This window comes from Lissotriton helveticus, chromosome 7 (assembly GCF_964261635.1).
Source record: "Lissotriton helveticus chromosome 7, aLisHel1.1, whole genome shotgun sequence".
NCBI classification, from domain to species: domain Eukaryota; kingdom Metazoa; phylum Chordata; class Amphibia; order Caudata; family Salamandridae; genus Lissotriton; species Lissotriton helveticus.
The window spans coordinates 193036885-193051514 of NC_136068.1; the positions used below are offsets into that span (position 1 = coordinate 193036885).

Below are 14630 nucleotides of genomic sequence, written 5' to 3' on the forward strand. Positions count from 1 at the left end.
CAGAAGGTCGAGATGGTATGACTGGCGCCAGTTCGGATCAAAAGGGACCTGACTGGAGCAGGGGGCATAGTCACCGGCAGAGAAGCAGTGGGTGGCCACTCCCAAACCCGCAGGGCCCGATGGCGTGAAACATGTCAAATAAATATGAGGTGCATGGCCACCTAGAACTCACGGAGTAGGGTGGGGGGTCACTTCGGATAAAAGAAACTCGCTGAGGTGAGGAGCCAGCCCAGGCAGGCTCACGTGTGACTATGCTGCCTCGTCGGAAGACTTCGATGGACACGGTGAAGTAGAAGACCTCTTTGACTTCTTACTCTTCTTGCACTTGTGGGACTTACCCAATGGCTACGAGTGAAACAAGGATGTTGGGCTCCATTACTGGACTGATCCTAGGACCTCCCTCTCAACTGGAATCGAGTCTGCTGCGGCGTCGCAATTCAGGCTGAAAGGAGCCTGAGGGAGTGCTACCTCAAGGCCTGGGGGTGCATGGCACAGCAGTTGACACAGGTAATCAAGTCGTAGGCGCGCTGGAAGAATCAGAACAATATGCCGATCCTTCACTAACATCTGCAGATTTCAGACGCCGCAAGGCATGAAATCAGTCTTCATGGTGGACACCCAGCCTCACCAGGAGAAACATCTCAAAAACACTTCAACAAAAAGTAAAAAAATTCAGTCAAAAATTGATTAGGGTAGCTCTCTATGGATCTAGGCGTGGAAAGAAAAGAACGGATGTCAGCGTGCTGGGGTTGTGCCTATATAGGCACTGCGCAGGTTACTTCCGGTGCAGACGACGCCAGGTCGAGGCAAATGACCAGGGGTACTGCACACAAATGATTTCCAATTCCAGCCTGACCCCTGGGGATAATTCTAAGGTAAGGAATCTATGGCCAGTAGTCTCTATCCGATGCATGTTTTTCAAGTTATAAATGCAGCCTTTGGGAACATAATGGCAGTGGTGTAACAAAAGCCCCTGTGGGGTCTCTGAGCTCCGGGGGCCCCCTCAGGCACTGGAAGGTCCCTGACCTGAGACCTGCAAACTGGGTCCTGAGCGTGGGAGGCGGGGGGCTCTAGTTTTGTTACACCGCTGAATAATGGGCACCAGAATATATCTAATTCACACTTGAACCTCAACAGTGGAGATCACCACATTCCGCATACATTTTTCAAACCATGTGTTACTTTAACATTCCTGCATGTCTTTTAAAGCGTGCAGAAGAGCTTCTGCTCCCACGGACATCAGAAAAGGTGAGGAGACTGTCTGTTCTCTGTAGCAGGTATAAGGAAGGCTTTAGTCACAACATTTCTTGAAAGATAAAAAGTCAGCCCAACAAATAAAGAACTTCTATAGATTGAAATATGTTTACCATATCACTTCCAGTGGTGGAGCCTCAGATGCACTCTTAAATTGACTGATAGTCTGCTTCTTTCCCCTAAATAGGTGTGGCTCCCTTTCTCCACCCATTTTATCTAGAATTGTGATGGGAATCTAACTATTACCCATTTTGAAAAAAACATTAAATCTAAGAGGTAGCACCACACTAGGTCATACATGCCCTTTATTTATAACATTTTAAGAATAACGTATCTAGACATCTAAAACAATTGAATTAATTCATAACAATTAGGCATATCATTTTAGGACTTGCAGAAGACTTAACAAAAATATGAAATTGGAATTGCTTATAGTAAGCACAGAGGTTGAGGAACAGGATCACATTTCAAAGTACCCCATGCCATTCCCCTCACAGCTCCAATTTAGCACACATTGATCAGTAGGAGTAACCTTCTAAAATCCCATGCTGAAATAGCATGTTTTACTAAAAAGAAGAGTAGCACTGCATAACTTTCTTGAATGGACTTCACTTTACCACAAACATATTGAATTGTATGTAAATTCTGCACTGCATTCATTAGCGAATATAATGAAACAGTTAAAACGGTTGTGTACGTTTAATTTGTTTCATGGGTTATACAAGCAAACAAAATGGTAAATATTTTTGACAATCATCTACTTTTAACATTTTCATTTATTTATTGGTCTTCTTTGAAAACTCAGAGCTACGTTTACAATTCCACAAGAATATGCAGAAAGAAAATCGTGCAAGTAATTTAGTGCCCATTACCTCGGCAGTCACTGATAGGTTTTACAGTGAAGACTATATATTAAAGATAACCTCTACTCCTATAAATTACAGGTTCCTGGTAAATAGAATTCTGCAGAAATCTAAAAATGCAAGTTTCCTCTCAGTCAGAGACTTCTCTTAGAAGTTGAACAAAGACAAATAACACAGCCAAATAGACAGGTAAAACTCAGACAAATCTAAAAACGGCAAACATACCAAATTTGGAAAATAATTCTTTTAGTCTTTTGTCATCCATTTCGTCCCCAAAGTTCTTGATGTAAACATTTGTAAACTCCATTACTTTGGCGCCATATTCTGCTTCCCGCTCTCTGCGGGATTTGAAATGGCCGACAAAACTGCAGGGAATAGAACAGGATTTGGTCTAGAAAGAGTAGTAAAATAACACACAATGTAATTGCAAACACTGTACTCCATCGAAATAATGCAAGCTATACTAAGTGACAGACTAATATAGAAAGTTTTACTATATAAATGAGTTTTACTTACACCTTGCGATCATTGAGCAGCATTCCATTCATTGTGTCAATAGCACGATTTGCTGCTTCTTGTGTTTCAAAATGAACAAAACCATAACCTCTTGAGCCATTTTCATCACAAACTACCTATAGGCAGAAATAATTCATATTTGAAAAACAGAGTAGGGCCATTTGAACGCTACTAGCAAATTATTTTAAGATTAGGAAGAACAGAAATAAAGTTGATTCCATAATAGTTATTCAAATCTACTGCACATAGAGCCAAACATTTTAGGAGAATTTGTCCAACTTTACAAAACTTTGTTACCCATACATAGTCCCTCTGATCCGGACATCACAACTTGCCTCTCATCCATAGATACATCTTTCAATACTCACTTAGATTATTCAGATTTAAAGATGGACATCAATTTGTTAGAACTTCAAACTGCACTATCCTTCCTTAAACCTCAAAAAACTCCTGACCCTCATGGCTTCACTTTTACATCTTTTTATAAATTTTTCTTTATTGCTTCTCCCTCCATTATCTTGTCTTGTCTTATTACCTCTTTTCTTCATAAAGGTGAATCATCAGGATCCTTTTTGGATGCCCTTATCGGTCTCATTGCAAAAGATGGAAAGGATTCAGAATACTGTCAAAATTATAGACCCATTTCTCTCATCAATATAGACTATTAAAAAAATTCAAAAGCCTTAGCTCTTCGTCTAGGATCTTTTCTGTCCAAACTTCTTGGAAAAGAAAAAGCCACTTTAATCAAGGAGAGGTATATATCTGATAATACACGTCTTCTATTTGATGTTTCACCCAAATCTTCAAGACCTTTGGATCCTTAGGCAGCAATTACTTTAGATGAAGAGAAGGCTTTTACAGTGTAATTTGGTACTTTATTTTTCATACTCTCAAATGTGTTGGATCAAAAATCACCCTCATCCCATCCCAGGCGGATATTTTTACTAATGGCCATACCTACCCTTATATTACATTAGGTAGAGGTGTCTGTCAAGGCTGCCCCCTTTCACCTTTTCTCTCCAATTTAGCTTTAGAACCTTTAGTCTCTAAAATTAGACAAAACCCAACCTTACAGAGTTACCCGTAGAAAAATCAGCATATCAAAATGGCAGTTTTCATTTATTTTATAAAATTCAAACATCGTTTGCTGCTTTTTTTCCTAGAAGTAATTACTTATTCTCTTTTCTCCGGATACAAATTAAACCACAACAAACATTCTTTAAAAAAAGATTTTTCAAATCACGAAGTTTTCCTGGAGTACAACAAAAAACAAACATTCAGGGTTATGGTTCTCCCAATCACTTAAATCTTCTATTTCATTAAGCCTAGAGGATTGTATTTATAAATGTACAAATTTAGTTAATCATTGGCATCCTTTACATCCCTCCTGGTGGGTTAGCCTTGAAACTATAAAGATGATGCTAGTACCAGTTGTTCTATATTCTAAAATTCCATCATCTATCCCATCCAAATTCTTTAAACAAATCAACTCCATACTCTTTTGTGGAATGGGAAAAACTTGTAAATTCACTTCATATAAATAAATATTTACCGGAAGACTTGACAGAAAATTTGGTTAATATGGGTCAAACCACTCTTAGTTAATACATTTCTGACTTTTGTTCAGCTCAAATCGTTTAACTTTCTGTTCTTCCTTTCAAAATAAATGTCACATATTACACACCATTATGAGTCGTTACTCATCTTCAGTCTTGGGCTGATACCTCTCCACTACCCATCTCCCGACTACGCACACTTCTCCAAGACTTCAATTTATCAGCGTTTATGTAATATTTCCATTGATAGAGCAAAATCAGATATTGATTTGGCTTGAGAACGTGACAATCATGCAAAGTCTTCTTTTCAAAGACGAGGAAGTTAATCAACCCCCTTTGAATCCCTTTTGTCAGCTCCAACTGATTTCACCTATGGCTTTTAGATTTTTTTTTTTAAACATAAAAAAACACTTATTTAATTTGCTTCATAATGTTTTTTTGTAAGGTCATCGGATTGTTTGCTAGCTTACACTATCCCAATTTTCTGTTTCCCTTTCCCCTTTCTTTCAAGAGGCCTCTTATATTGTATTATCTTGTTGTACTTGTTAAATCCTACTAAAATCATTATAAACTCAAAAAAGAGTAAGACCATTAACAAGTCAATGAAAATTGATTTGTACTGGAGAAGCATTGTGCATGAGATAGTGAAGAATTCTTCAACATCATTTTATGAAGGGCGTTCTTTTTTAAATTGGACCATAAGAAAGTCATTTCATTTCTACTATTAAATACAACTGCACGTACACATTTAAAATGGCAAAAGTGGCAATTTGGAAAAGCAAAGAGTAATAGGCACCTACCAACCAGGAGTGGTAAAAATGAGGGAAGCACAATTGTTCTTTCAGAACTCAATATACCAACATTACATTCTTAGAATATTGACAAGGCTACATCCACCTGTAGAACAGCACCTCAGAAAAGGCACACTTTGTAACATACTTATGTTAAAATCACTGAGCAACAAGATCAAGATGTTTTTACCAGCATGCAGTCCTTAATAGGACACAAATTAATCCTACAAGTATGAGGTGCCAATACCCTTTCAACACATCTATATTACAATCTTACATCTTTTCTGAGGTCCCCCTAGAGTCGTTACTCGGAAGAAGAATGCTGTGCACCAAACGCCCACTTAATTACTGCATCACCAAGACTGCGAATCTGCCGTAAAGAGAAATCTTGGAAAAACACTATCTAAACATACCAGTAAAGTCATTGCAGTAGGTTTATATTTGCAATTTCCTAAGGGATGTCAGTCAATCAATCCACTTTATTCGATTAATTAAAATCCTAAAAGTACAGCACAAATACAAAAACCACTAGACAAATAAAACACATTAACGGTGAAATTCATCAGTAATAAAATAATGTGTTGAATTATATAACATTTCCTTAAAATATAGATATATGGGCTTTAAGCATGAATTATCGGAATTCTCCTTTTCCTGAGGCGAACAGCAGCAACAAGGAAACTAGCAATATTAAAAATATCCCAAGTACTGTTAAACATCTGAAGGTAAAGCAACGCTGGTCTAACCGGTAAAAAGCCTTTATCCTTCAATAAGGGGACTAAAAACTTCCTGCGAATATCATTGTAGTAACAGCAAATCATCATAAAGTGCAATGTATCCTGTGGGGAATGGTTATCACACAGGCATCGAGCAGCATCCTCTGGTTTACACCACCCGGCAAATCCCCCAGCGTGAAATGGATCCGATTAAAACGAAATCTAGTGAGGAGCCAGCGGTGGAAAGGCTTGGTCACAATTCTCAGATAGGGCTCGATTAACAGAGGATTTTGTCAAATAAAGGGCCCTAACCTGAGGTTTCTGTAGCTCCTGCTCCTCTCGATTCAACGCCACTAAATTCAGGAACTGGGATTGTACCCAAATCCCATCATCTTTTTTTAATGCCCTCAGGAGAATTAAAAAGATCATGCCGCCCCAATTTAAAGAGCATGAGTTTAACATAAGACAGCCATGGAATACCACTGGCTTTGTCCAGCTTAACGCAGTCCATCAGGATCTGATGGTTCAGGGTAATATCTGCGTTAAGCCAGGTTAAGCCAACAAAACAGCAGTACTAGGCTCAACAGATCTGAAACATAGCCCAACCCCAATTCCTGATGGGAAGCGAAAGTTGAGGAAGATTGTGGTACAGACAGAAGGGCACGTATAGATCCATTTTCTGCTAACTGTACCGTTTGTAACCCCAAATAGATGAGCCATACTTAGCAATTGCCAGGCACTTAGATATGTAAATGTTAAGCATGGCCTCAAACAGCCTCGCCCCAAGCGCTGTGCAAACCCTAATAAAGCTGAGGTAGATCTAACAACTGCATTCTTTTGAACTCTTTTGGGGGGCCCAGGAGCATTTTTCATAGAAAAGTACCCCCAAATAAGTAAGGAGGTCACTCCTGTCACCTCAGCCCCATTACAAAAAACGGATTGAGACATCCTATTGCCTCGGCCCATTGTCATAACATGAGATTTTGAAATATTAACTATCAGGTCCAGGGACAGCATGTAAGCTCCAAAGGCATCCAACAGCCTTTGTAGACCTACAGCAGTACGGGCTAGTAACACAGCATCGTCCGCGTATAGAAGAACAGGGATGAGCCTTTCCTCTACACGCGGAACGTCAGGGGTTGCCACTACTAGTGATTTTTCAAGCGAACTGATATAAAGAGTAAAGAGTAGTGGCGCCAGTATGCACCCCTGTCGGACGCCCCTGCCCGATTTAAAGTGCTTTGTGCAATTCCCTGCTTGAGAGACCCTAACTGAAGCGGATAGATCCTGGTGCAAATCAGCCAAAAAGTAAACCAGGCAAGGATCAATGCCCATATCAAGCAAAACGGTCCACAGCTTCGATCTGTTAACCAGATTGAATGCTGAGGAAAAGTCCATATGTAATAAACCTGATTTAGCCATTGTGTATTTGCCTATTAAACGATGAAGATTAAGGCACTGATCCATGGTGCTTCTGCCCTGCCTGAATCCGTATTGAAGGTCGGATAGGACATCATTATCATTTACCCAAACCATTACTTTGGCTAGAATTGCCTTACCTAGAATTTTGTCAAATTAAATGGGCTTCAGCACAACTGTCTCACCACGGTTTCATAAATAGACTTGTTTAATGTATTAAGCCTTCCTCACCTCAAGCCTGGGGTGGACATTTCTAATCACTGTATCAGTCTCACTGATGTAAATGTTCAATAATATACAAAGAAACTTTGAAATACAATCGAACACAAGTTATTTCTGTGTTTGAATACACGCTGTTATATTAAAAGTCCAATGTACTTTATAGTAGCTGTAGAATGTTTGTGACTGAAGCATTCGCTCTTATGGTTGCTGTTGCAATAAATAGCAGCAATCATGGTCACACTAAAAATCTGTCACCAGGAGTAAATCACGGTACGTCACAATACATTGTGTGAAGCCTATGACCAGAGAAAGGATGCCCTCATCACTGTCTATCAGTAGAAAAAACTGATAAGAATCAGGGCTGGGCAAAGTGAGCACAAGGGAGGACAAATAGGAGGGAGACAATTTGTCCCCAATATCCCTTGAAGAAATGTAACATTGTCTGCAACCTAAAATTAGTCACAAGTGTCATATTTTAGACAATCATTTTTAGATTTATTTATTCACACAATTAAAAATGGAAATTACCACCTTAAGAGGACCAGGAACACAGCATAGTGACAAAGCATTGTCACATTAACCACCATCTTTTCACCCTTCACATTGTCCCAAGAAAACAAAAAACCTCCTCACAGACTGCCCCTCGCTTAGACCTCCAGTGTATCTACAGCCCAACTTTCCAAACTGTTTCACTCATTACATGTAATTTTGCCGTTCGGTACACAAAGCTACTTTAATGAACACAGGGCTTGAAACATGTGGTACCTTAAGCAGACTATTTCTCCTTCGGTAGGCAACCTTAAAATCATTGCTAATTTCAAAGATACATTTCTGTATGGGCTATGGATCCATCTAAAGAACATTAATATTGTTTGACCTTGGAACGTTAGAGCTCGCAGTCTGTTAGGTCATGCAACACTATTATAATCTTTTCATAAACAGACCATGAATATGAAAATCTAATAGGCCATTTTTTTACATGCTTAGTAGACCCCAGTTTTTAAACCACATATTATAAATTGGACCTTCTACCTTTTCCCCACAATGCAAGAATTGTGTGTTAAGCGGCCAGCAGCATGTAAGAGATTGTTATCCCTTTATTGCCATGTAAAAGTTATTCCACTTCCATAGGGGCCAACAGTATTAACAGGGACTGACTGAAATAGATCATATCCTGAAATTAAGATCATATCGTTAAGTACTTTTCTCCAGTAGGTTTCCAGGTTAAGGAATGACCAGAATCCAGGAACCTGCGATCCCTGTCCTCCAAAGTTCCTCTAACAAGCACTGAAGTGGGAGTCTATTTTGTGGAATATGGCCAGCATGTAGTGCTTCAGTAGAATCGTTGAATATTTTTAAAGGAATCCCTCTCTCTAGTGCAGGTTTGGCAAAGTTATTATATCTGTATAAGATTCAACCCAATTGATTCTCCTCTAGAGCAAAGCCCAATAATTTTTTCCCCAACTATCTTTGAATTGATGCTGCAGCCGAGTTGCCGGTGGTGGTGTTAAATGTGTATGTATTTTTGAGATCACCTGGATTTGGGTCATGTATTTTACTCGTGTTTTGAAAGAGGTCATAGGCCAGACTCCTCCCCTTCTCTCCCTTTTTGACTAGTGTCTGTGGGATTCAATGAGTAAAGCAATCCCTCCCTCTCTAAAAACCACATTTCCCCCTGATCTGTTGAAGTGGTTTAATGAGACCATTATGCAGCAAGTCACCCTAAGCAACACTTCACCCTTACACGAGGCCTGGAAGGTAGTGCGTTAATCTCTGGAGACATCTCTATGCTTTCAATCAAAGTAGTGAGAGAATTAAATGAATGTAGGTTCTGACAAATGCTCATTTGTCTCAAAATGTCAATGTGGCATGAAAAGCTGGAGAAATATAAAGGGATATGTCCTTATGACCTATAGGTGTTCAAACAAACTCCGGGTGTCCTAGCAGCTACGGTATGACCAATATACCACCATTCTTTTATTTTCCACAAGTGCCAACTTCTGTACATACCATAAACAAGACGCAAGGAAATATTTGAGTAAGTGCGAAATCTGCAGTGCCAAGCCTCTGGGCTTACATGTCCCCTGTTGCTAAACTTTAAGTGCTTTCTTGATCTTCCAGATGTAGTTCAAACATATAGCCTGTAAGGCCTGGATAACCACCTTTGCAGTACCCAACAGAAATGTGCAAACATTTGGGTGGAGAATGGTCATTTGCACAGCAGCTATTGTCCAACCCATGAACATGATGGTGGCACCTATTAAGTATTTCTGCTTTGACTGTGCATGCATGCTATATAACATATATTTCTCACAAGGTATTTAGAGAGGGTGTTACAGTGGCGGTGCCCAAGTATTCAATTTGCTTTTCTACACATCGAAAGGGTGCGTATTTATTTTCAGATTTTAAACTGTGCATTTCAAGAGACAGATGCTCAAACCCTCAGATTGAGACAATTTGGTCTTTAAGGCTAATACCTTCTAATAATGCTGCAATTCCTCTATCGAGGTTGGGACTGCTCTTTCCTGACTAGTCAGAATTAGACCATCTACAAGTGCTGTAACGTTAAAGACATCCCAACTTTACTCCTTTGGATTTCCAGTTTATCTATTACTCAATTTCCTGGCCCTCTCGTTGCAAGACATCCAACATAAAGGCCCTGTACACTCGGTTGTTCGTATATTCATGTTCAACAATAGGACTGCCTCCTTACTACCACATCTAACCACAATCATATGTAACTTTTTTTTATCACCCGCCTTCCCTGCCTTGAGTCTAACAATTTTGGTTGGGATGTATTTGGACTGGTAATAACTGGAATACAATTGTCACTAGTATTTTAGTTCATAGCAGAGCATCCAAATTAAGTAGAGATTTATAGCTAGAGGACTTGCATGTAGGGTCTTAACCTGGTTTGCATATAAAGTATATATAAGCCTCAGTCATGGGTTTGGGATAGGAATGATCAAAAATGTTTGCAATTCATTAGTTTAGTTAGAGGTTCCAACAACTATGGAGTAAATGCTTTATAAACACCCAGCTGAAAAGCCACGAGTACCTGGCGCCCTTGATGACATGAACTTTCCTATCACAATTAATACTTCTAGCTCAGAGAAAGGTTACTCCAAATCCTCCCGCTCTAATTTGGCCACCTTTGGCAGCAAGGTATATAGAACACACTCTTCTCTAGCTGCCTGCTTTGTGGCTTTTGATGAACACAACTTGAAAACGCTTTTTTTATCTAACTTTTTAGGTCTGGCTTGACAGCACAGGTGTAGCCAGATCTAATATGCTCAACCTAAAAAAGAGCTTTGATGAGAACTACATAGAGGGGCTTTGGCTCCACCCACATGCTGGTAGCTAAAAGTACATGTTTTGATTTTGTGGAAGACCACAACTTCCACCCTGCTGTGATTATTATTATAATTTGTTGGTTTATCCGCCTGCTCACTTAAAGGTATCAAGCGTACAATGGACTGGAACGCGCTCTTGCGGGGGGGGGGGGGGGGGGGGGGGGAGAGACATCACTGCAATGCAGTTAAAATGTCTTAAGGACATAATTTACATGCTTGTTTTTCTCTGGCAGCAGCACAGACGGGAGGCAAGTAGCAATAAGCAAATCAGTTGCTATTTTCTAGTTTCTGTATCCTTCCATCACGAACTTTAGACTTCCGAGTGCAGTTGTGTGTTTGAAAGCAGTATGGGATGCCCTGTGCTACTCTAATCTATAAGCATTTTTACATACTTTATTTCTTTTTAGTTCCAACACTGCCTCTGTTACTAAACCTCGCATGTACTCCAATTCCTCACTCCGTTTTAGGTTTGGCTTGTGTTGTGCTTGTGAAATCTATTGTAGTAAATGTATCTTAAAAGGGGCTTACATCCCACCCGCTTGCTTTCCTTGCTTTTCATTGGTTCCTGTGCTTGCCACTTACTTTTCCTACATTTCTATTGCCTGCTTCAAATGTGCTCTTTACACCTCAGATTGCCCTTAACAAGCACACTTGAAATGCTTGCAGCTAAAGGGAGATTACGTAAACAAGCAGAGCGCAAGTGCTTATTTTTTATGTTTGGCCTATAAAGTGCTTGTGTACTAATCTCTCCGTGGCTTCAACCATTTCAAGCGTGCTTGTTGTTTTTTCAGATAGCCATCAACAGTTGGAGATCTGGATGGGAGATTTCAGCTGTTCAAGGCTTGGTGTTTTGAACTCCGACTTTCAGGAGCAGGAACGGGCCGGCGAAGAACCATAGGAGCATGCCAAAAAAAACAGATATATTCATTCTTCCTTTAGGGGAATCGGATCAAGGTAGGAACTGCACGTTTATGCCACACATTAGCTATTAACAAATGTTAATCATGCTTTTAACGCTCCCCACAAACTAGTCACTTGGCGCAGTAAAACCTCAGCCTTACTTTTAGCGATCATAGTGCGGTTCGTTTCAACCAGCCAGACACCTACATAGTTATACATGTCATCTTTCTAAAAGCGGTTTTATTAGCAAAACGCAGCGGTTCCAGTAGACACTTGGCCCAGACTACCCGAGCTATTCCATATTTGCAGGTAATGCGGATGCAGGTAGACTGGGTAGTTCATTTGGCCCATATTATTCCTGGTCCCTCACCTTCTACATGACCTCACTGGAGATCTGTCCAGTAAGGAGTTTTTGTAACCCATTGCTCCTGTGACTTTGTAATGTAATGTAATGTAATGTAATGATATCTTGTAAAGCAATGAATCACCCCACATGGGGTATCTCCACGCTGTAGACCGCTGGGGAACCCGTCCTGGCTTTCCCTGTGAGATGGTCCCTACTGGGTATCTCCAAGGTGAATCCAGGCATCCCCGGCGTATGTGGGGGGCCGTTGTGGAGATGAGGCAAGCTAATGCCCAGAGTTGCCGAGTGTGATCCCTGGTTAGAGTAGGCACCAAGGCGAGAATTATCGAGTCCGCTGACCCTGGTCCACGACCCTGCCGCGTCGGGAATTGAACCCTAGTCCCGGGGTGTCCTCTGCTTCCGTGTCTGCTCATTCCTTGGACCTCAATACACAGGCCCACTGTGGTCTCCCACTTCACCAACGTCCCCAGCACCATTCCTCCAGGGTCTGTAGTCATGCGTGAGATGCCTGCGCCAAGAAGCCTGGTAGACAGCTCTGACACTTTCAAAAGGCGCTAGACACAACAGTCTTCAGAATATTTTGTAAACATAATTTAATACACAATTTGGTCTAATCTTGTTGCAAATCATTGAACATTAAAGTGAATGGCTTTGTGTCACTTTACTGAAAATACAGCATTTCTGCATGTTTTTATTAAGTATGTGGATTATGAGCTATTTTTGAGAAGCAGCTATTTCTCCAATGTTCATCACTAAAAACTTCTTAACACTTAGAAGTGCATATCTGTTTGGCAGCGCTGAATCAGACAGAGTTGAACTACACTGTACAGGAGTCAACTGTGGCTCTTGTGGATCCTATTATGTGCCTCTTGTGGACATTGTCGCATGGCTTGTGAAGTACTCTGATGCCTTACAGTCTAGCTAGCGCTGTAATCAAGGTCTACTATACTTGTTATCCATGTTGCGAACATTCACTGTTGTAAAGTGCTTTGACTCAGATGCTATGTATAGACTTGGTCTAGCAAGTGCCATATAAAACTCTCAAATAAATAAATTACTGGGTACGTGCTAAACATCTGAGGCAAGCCCTCAGACTGTGGTCTGACATTTAAGATAGAACGGGTAAATGTGATGGTCGGTGGACAATGTGAATATTTACTGTTCCCTATGGTTGCTTATCACTTGTGTTATACTTTCCTTTTGCAGACGCTTCTGTGAATCAGAGTTGTGGTTTTCGTATAGTCGTACAGACGGTGTGTCTCCCTGCTCCCTCAAAGAAGAATTATGTAGGTTTCAGAGAGTGATACACTTTAACTAATCAATTTGGGTGTTTACACTTTTAGGATCCTGCTGTCCTAATTGTTAATACAGGTGGAGATATTGCACTTCGATTCACAGGGTAGGCGGCTTGGCTGACCGTATGAGATGGTTCCTTTGGGGCAGTCTTCTTACTTTTAGATTTTGCCTGCACAGCCCTAACATTGTGTTTGTTTTGTTTTTCATCAGTCCTTTACCTAATCTGCCCATGGCTGCACCCAGTTTAACCCTACTAATCAGGTAAATTCTTTTGTCACTTGACCTCCCCCCTTTACCTAATATCCTGCTTTAAAATACCACCAGTAACAGCACAATATATTGCCTTTCTCAATTAACAGCTCATAACACTAACGGATTATCGCACAAGTTACTACTTGTGTAACGATATATCTCTAAAAGGACATTAGTTAGTGATAGATTCCTAACCTTAGAATATCCCCAGGCGTCAGACTGGATTCGGAAACTTTTGCCTAGCAGTACTCTTGCGCGTCAGCAGGCGTCGTCTGCGGCTCCGCGTCCGTCGTCGGCGCGGGATGACTTCGCCGGAGTACTTAGACGCCGCCCTCCCGCGCCGACGTCAGTTCTTATACATCGTTTTTCCGTGCCAGAAACGCAGAGCCATGATAAAAACCAACACTGGTGCCATGAAACTAGGGCCCTGAAAGGGGATGACCTTAAACCTAGATATCGGTTCGCAGAACGGGGAGGATGGGTGGGGCGGTAAGGAATCTATCACTAACTAATGTCTCTTACAGATATATCGATACACAAGTAGTAGCTTGTGCATCTGAAAGAGACACGTTAGTGATAGATTCCTTACCTTAGAATAGATACCCCAGCAATACCAACCCCCGGTGGTGGGTCTGCGAACCAATAATCACACCAGAAAGTCCTGGAGGACGGAACGGCCCAAGAAGCCATCCCTCCGGACTTGGCTGTCCAGGCAGTAGTGTCCCGTGAACGTGTGCAGCGAGGCCCACGTAGCTGCCGGACATATGTCCTGCAAGGGGACTCCCCGGCCCAGGGCAGTAGTAGCCGCCGTGGCCAGAGTGGGATGGGCCCTCAGCCCAACAGGAGGTTCCTTCTTAGCCAAAGAGTAGCACGTCTTGATGCACAACACGACCCACCGAGAGATGGTCCATTTGTGTACCGCCGGTCCCTTCTTAGCGCCCACGTAACCAACAAAGAGTTGGTCATCCACCCGGAACTGGCGTGCGCGATCCTGAGAGTATGAGAGCGCACGTTTTTGGTCCAGACGGTGGAGCCTCTCTTCCTCTTTCGAGGGATGCGGAAAGAAGGTGGGCAAGGTAATGGACTGCCCGATGTGGAAGGCTGTGACTACCTTGGGCAGGAAAGAGG

At 41.3% G+C, this 14630-nt stretch overlaps 1 protein-coding gene across 2 annotated transcripts in view; it reads right to left on the reverse strand.

Annotated features, from left to right (window-relative positions):
- Positions 1-14630, reverse strand: part of LOC144768339 (embryonic polyadenylate-binding protein-like) — a 573566-nt gene that overhangs the window by 383187 nt on the left and 175749 nt on the right. For both annotated transcript variants that reach the window (XM_078651918.1, XM_078651920.1), the window contains 2 exons: positions 2634-2749; positions 2343-2482 (listed from right to left, as the gene is read on the reverse strand). In XM_078651918.1, coding sequence (XP_078508044.1) covers positions 2343-2482; positions 2634-2749 — 256 coding nt within the window. The remainder of the gene's footprint in view (positions 1-2342; positions 2483-2633; positions 2750-14630) is intronic.